Raw genomic sequence first — 5,920 nt, 5'->3', positions numbered from 1 at the left:
TGTCATCTCAGAGCATGTGGCAGGACAAATGGGTGGCTGTCACACTCTGAGATCCAAGCTGGCCTCAGAACAATGTGCTGAGCAGTCGGTTTGGGCACAGCTGAGAAGTTGTGGGCCAGTGTGAAGAGGTTCCCAGGGCCTGGCACCTGGTGTATGTGGAGCATGTGAATAGAAAATCCCCTGCTGAGTCAAAGTTATACTTCTAACCTCCTGATGTGGTTGTGTGGATGGGGAAGTGTGTATTCCTTTGAATGTGTGTAACACTGTCCAACTGGGGCAGCTGAGTCAACTGGAGAGAGTTTGTTTCAAAGACATCAAAAAAGAGGAGAGTAGAGAAATAGTTTTCAATCAGAGGAGCAGGATTCTTTCTCGCCCTCTCCAACTGCAATTTTCACATCGCTACATTTGCACAGCTAAAGAAATCCCCCCAAAAATGAGAATGTGAGTGTTTAAAAGTTGCCAGGGAGAGCCAGGAATTTAGTTCAGTGGCACTGAGTTGTGAGTTCGATCCCTGGTACCAAAAAAAAAGTTGCCAAGGAAACTTGGCATGGTAGTGTACATCTGTAATCTCAGCTACTCATGAAGCTGAGACATCAGGATTGAGAGCTTGAGGTCAGCCTGGGCACCCAGGTGAAGCCCTGTCTCAAAACAGAAAAAGAAAAAGGGGTGAGGGTATGGCATAGCGCCAAGGCAGTGGGTTTAGTCCCCAGTATCACCAAAATAAATGTATGTAATAGATAAATAAGATTCGCCAAGGATATCTTCCAGAAATAATGCAGCAAACAGAACATGTGGTTCATAGTCTTTTCAGCAATACAAATCTATTCTTTCTTGGGTCATTATAATTTTCCCCCTTTTCTTGTCTAAATAAAGCCCCTGCAGTTCTCTTTTTATTAGAAATCCATCTTCTGGTAAAGGTTTTACTGACAACTTTCCAAATATTAGTGAAAAAAAAATGCAGGCTACAGCAGACAGTCAACATACTGGGAGTCCTAAAAAAATACTGTTAAAAAAACAAGCATCCAAAAATCTAAGAACATAGTTTTAGTTATTGACAAAGCTTTGATCCCCACCAAATGAACCAAATTAATCCAGCAGAGAATTCAAATCAAAAGAACAGGTAGAGAAGGAGGCAGATTATTTTTTCTCTTTTTTTTAATTTTTCATAGTGCATGTTCACAGTACAAAATGATGACATCATGGTACAGAATCGGCAAATATACACATCACATTGTTCCTTGCTGCTGTGCAGAACACACTCTTTTTTTGCTAACATCATATTCATTTATTTATTATTCTTTGTAAAAGGTACTCGGGACCCCCCTCTGTGTCTCTCTGAGACAGAAGGTTTCTTTCTCTCAATAAATATATTCTGGTCCTAATCTAAAATTCCTAAAATTCATTCTTCGATTTTAGAGAACTTGAACTTGTACTGAACAACTAGCAGGTTGGGAGTTTCATTCCCCTACGTCATTTGGAGGTCATCCACCAATGCTAAATCCATCACTCAATGCTAAAATCTCTGACTCCTGTAGAATGCATTCTTAATCACTGGAAGATGTTTGACCCTTCCATGTTGAAAAAAGACATTTGATATTTCTCTGCATATGCGCTTGACCCATCTACTTCCAAGAGCAAAAATGGAATAGAGTGAAATATTAATTACAATGTTCTTTTGCAACTAAAATCATACTGTAAGAAAGAGGAAAATGGAAAAAAGGAAGAGAAAAATGGTCAGAATTGCATTATCTTTAAGCTTTTTTTACCTTAAGAAATAATTCTTATTTATGCTCCAGAGTTAAAGCCGTATGTGTTCCAAGATAAAAATGCCTCGCGTTTATCAAGGGCCTTTAGATGGAACCTCTGCAGATATCCCTGACTGCCGATCAATAACTAGTACCCCCTTCAGCCTAAAGAAGCCAGATCAGTCATAGGCCATTACTCCATCATGGCAGTTTGGGTTACTTCTTGGGGAGGGAGGGTTTGTTATAGGCAGCTGAGTTAGACAGAAATGTTACAAGCAGTCAAGACAGGTCTAGGTCCCTGAAGAGGCCAGTGCAGAAGACCAGACACCTGGTAAAATTAGAGAAGACAGACACCTCCTGCAGGAGGCCAGACATCAAGACAAAAGACAAAACAAATGCAAGCACACTCTTACATATAAACATCAAGAATTGATACTCTAAATAGGTATGGATCACCTTGAGGAAGCCAGGAGTCACTGCTTTTTTAAGCATGCCCACTTGTGATATGACTCGCTTCCCTATATGTCCCTGACTCAATCAATTAGATCTGAACAACCAATCTTATTGGTTGGCTATAGTTCAGTCTCCCCTCATACCCACCTGCCTTGTGAGTTCCCAGGTTTTCCCCCTGCTTAGACCTATTGCACTTTGTGGTTTTACTCTAGAAGATCCCCTAGAAAAGACAAAACCTTTGGTAATCCACTCAAGACCCTTCTGTTTCTCCCCCAGCCAGAAGCTTGCTTTCTCTCAATAAATATATTCTGCTCTTAAAATAATAATAATAATTCCTTATAAAATTAGTTATCATACATACAGATTAACAGCCAGACTAACAGACTAAAAGGAATTGGATTTTAAAGTAACTGCTTTTGTGACACAGACAAGGTACTGGAAAAAGCAGCTTTGGGCTAGGCCGAGCCTGCCACTATCATCACTATCAGCATGTGTTCCTCTTCCAGCTGGTCCTGTGTCCTCAGGGCCGACTGCAGGTACTGCTGCGAGAAGGGGCAGGGAGGGAAGGCATAGAGCATGCCCTTGAGGCCTCTGCCCTTGGACCCACCCACAGGCAGGCGGATCACCCCTGCAGCCTGCTTTCCTTTCAAGTAAGAGATCAGGTTCCTGAGAAGCCGCTTCTTTAGGTCTGGCTCCACGGTGGGCATTCCCTCGGTGCCAGGCCCACTGGGGACTGACTGGGTGGCCAGGAGCACAGCAAAGCCACGGGCGCTCCCCTGTTTGATGCGTTGTGTGACGTCCTTGAACTTGGGGTGGTCCAGTGGAAGGCGCTGGGCGATCTTCAGCTGGGCCAGCCTGCTCTCAGAAGTCTGGTCTCTGAGGAGACCACTGATAACTCCCTGGTCCCCCTCTAGGATATGCATAGACGTTGGGAAGCAACTGTTTTTCAACACAAGAAACCCATTCCAACCCAGCTGCAACGTCTGCACATGCTCTGAAAGGGTCGTAAGCTTTTTGGTCTCGGGTTTTGATTCTTCCAGGGACTTGGGCTCGGCCATACTGGTCCAATAATTGCATTCTCTCTCTCTTGTCTTCTCGCCATGGAAAGAATCTGGAGCTTCGAGGTGGAGGTGGTGGCCCCACTCCTGGGCCCTGGGTGTGCTGCTGCTGAGGGCGTTGCTGACTGACTCCTTGGTCCCTGCACCAGCATGGTTCCCCTCATAGCCATACTGCTGCCCAACACCATTGGTCCAGCTCCGCTCCTTGTAAGCACAGTGGGGAGTCCTCCCGCGGTTGTCCTCCCACCTATCTTCCCAGATCCTGGACAGGCCTCGGTCCCCTTCCCCACGCCAGTGCTCACCACTGTGGCTATGCACTGACCGGCTATACCCCTCCAGGCTGTTTCTGTGATCAGCACTCTTCCTGGGACCGATCCAGTCTCTTTCCAAAAAGGTGCGGTGTCTGTCTAAGTACAGGTACGGGTGGCTCTTGTCTCGCACCCGCAGGTGTGCGTCGACGGTTGGGTGCCGGTGATACCCATCGGTGAGAAGCTCATAATCCACAGGGAGGAGTGAGGGTCGATACTGCTGGGGATACCGCGTCTCCTCCGTTTTGGCGAAATCCACTCGGAGCCTGCGGTGTGGACCACCCAAAGGAAAGCCCCTCATTTGGGCACAGGCCACCTGAGCAGCGTCCAGGCTCTCGTACTGGATGTAGGCGAAGGTATCTCCTTTCACGTGGTCAATGGTCCGAATGATTCCAAAGCGGTCAAACTCCCGGGCCAGGGTTGCCAGCGAGGTGTTGGGTCCCAGGCCACCCACCCAGAGGCGAGTAGTGGGGCTGGCCTTGCCAGGACCTAGCTTGATGGGGCTTCTGCCGATCGCCCGGCATGACATGGCCCCCTTAGCTCTGCGGGCCATGTCCAGGTTCCGGAACCGCAGGAAGGCACGGGCCGCGCCCTGCCCCCGGGCTGGCCTCTTGCCGGCCACTTCCTCGCTGATGCCGCGCTTCCCGGAGGCCCCGCGCAGCGCCCCCTGCGACACGACGTGGTCCAGGTTTCCGATGTGCAGGTTTCGGGTGGCCCGCGGGTCGCCCTCGCATCCCGCCGCGAGGTCGTAGGGGCGCCCGCGGTCGTGATCCGGGGCGGCGGCGGAGACGAAGGCTGCGGCAAAGCGGGCACCAGGCTCCTGCTGGGCCGAGGCGGAGGCCGGGGACGCCCGGGCAGGGGCGGGGAGTCCAGCGGGCCGGCGGGGGCGGGCGGCCCGGGCGGCGCGGAGAGGGCGCTGCTGCTGCTACTGCTGGGGCTGCTGCTGGGGCTGCTGCAACCGGGCTGCTGGGGCTGCTGGGGCTGTCGTTGCTGCTGCTGCTCCCGCCGTTCCCGCCGCTTCCGCCTCGCAGGCCCTCGGGCTCCCCCTTCAGCCCAGGGTCCCGTTCCGCAGCAGCCGCGGGCCGCTCAGGGCTGCTCGCGGCCCGGCACAAGGCCACGTAGGACGCGCACCCCAGCCGGGTGCGCGCGACAGAAGCGAGCCGAGCTGCCCGAAGCGCGAAGAGCCGGTCCTCGACGTGCTCTGCGGGCCGCGCGGGGCTCCAACCCGCCGCTTGGGCTCAGGCGGCCGGGCTCGGGGAGGCCTGCGACGGTGAGGGCGGCGTCTGTGGAAGCCGTGCACCTGTCTTCCTCATCTGCCCCTAGGCCAGGCTGCCGGCTACCGGGAGGGAGGTGGCTTGGCTAACGGCCAGCACGCCCCTCCCCTTCCTCACCTTTGCTCCCCTTGCACCCCAATGGCCTGAGACAGTTTGCTTCAGTGTCCTCCCTGGCGTCAGACTGCTAGAGCGGGCTGGCAGGCAATATGGGCCCCTTCCCCCATTCCAGCCTCTTCTGAGAACCGGGCACCTGGGAGTGGTTAAGATCAGGAAGAGTGGCATCTGGGTCCTTATTTGTATACCCAGCATTCTTAGCAGCCTCACGGAAGATTCTCTGATTTCATCCCTCACCCTTGCTGAACAGGCCTGCTAGTGGTTACATAAGTAGCACCCCAGGCTTAATCTGAGTTGCAGTCCAGGAAGCCTCCCTCTTGTGTAACTAGCTCAGCACAGGTCCTGTTAGAACAAAGACTTGCCTTAATGTTCCTGTAAACCTGCTTGTGACTTATTTCTCAGGTAGTGTGGCCTCCAAAAATACTCCTAAAACAGAGCTGTTAATACTGAAGAGTTATAGACACCAGCAATATTCTGGCATTGGTCCACTACCTGGTGCCCAGTGTCCCATCGCCAGTGGCAGAGACCCAGCTATGGTACTCAGCACAAGCTGGTATGGACAGTGATGACTGGCGGCAGCAGTGCCCAGCAGCTGGCAGTGTCCGCTGTTGGCGTCCAGTATTCCCTAGTAACATCAGAACTATTAGAAGAGCTGCAGTTGGCCACTACATGATTGCCATCTGAACTGAGCAAAAGAACCCTAAGCTGACTGGCAGTACCAGGTGGGAACTCAAGCAGGCCTCTTGATGTTGACAAATATTAAGGTGTTTAACACAAACTTTTTAGACTTCAGTAGCAGTGATCTATTCACCACAAAAGAGGAACAGCTAGATCTATGAACCCAAAAAAAAGAATTTTTGAAGAATTGGAAATTGGCAAGATGGTCGCACAGTTTGAGAAGCCCTTCACACCAAGGTTATCTCCATATACACTTCTGTGTACTGCAGAGCTCAGAAGAGCACTTAATT

At 51.1% G+C, this 5,920-nt stretch overlaps 1 protein-coding gene across 1 annotated transcript; it reads right to left on the bottom strand.

Annotated features, from left to right (window-relative positions):
* Positions 1 to 1,137: 1,137 nt before the first annotated feature.
* LOC100732727 (putative RNA-binding protein 15B) lies at positions 1,138 to 5,463 on the bottom strand. The gene is made up of 3 exons (XM_013143759.1): positions 5,445 to 5,463; positions 4,524 to 4,765; positions 1,138 to 4,489 (listed from the first exon to the last, which is right to left on the bottom strand). The coding sequence occupies exons 1-3, from the start codon at positions 5,461 to 5,463 to the stop codon at positions 2,654 to 2,656; spliced, it is 2,097 nt and encodes a 698-aa protein (XP_012999213.1). The 3' UTR covers positions 1,138 to 2,653.
* Positions 5,464 to 5,920: the final 457 nt, after the last annotated feature.

Source organism: Cavia porcellus, unplaced genomic scaffold (genome assembly GCF_034190915.1).
Source record: "Cavia porcellus strain 051 isolate PalLab524CR breed Dunkin Hartley unplaced genomic scaffold, mCavPor4.1 scaffold_10, whole genome shotgun sequence".
In the NCBI taxonomy this organism is placed as follows: domain Eukaryota; kingdom Metazoa; phylum Chordata; class Mammalia; order Rodentia; family Caviidae; genus Cavia; species Cavia porcellus.
Note: the sequence above shows the minus strand (reverse complement) of the source record. Positions and strands in the feature narration are given on the sequence as shown.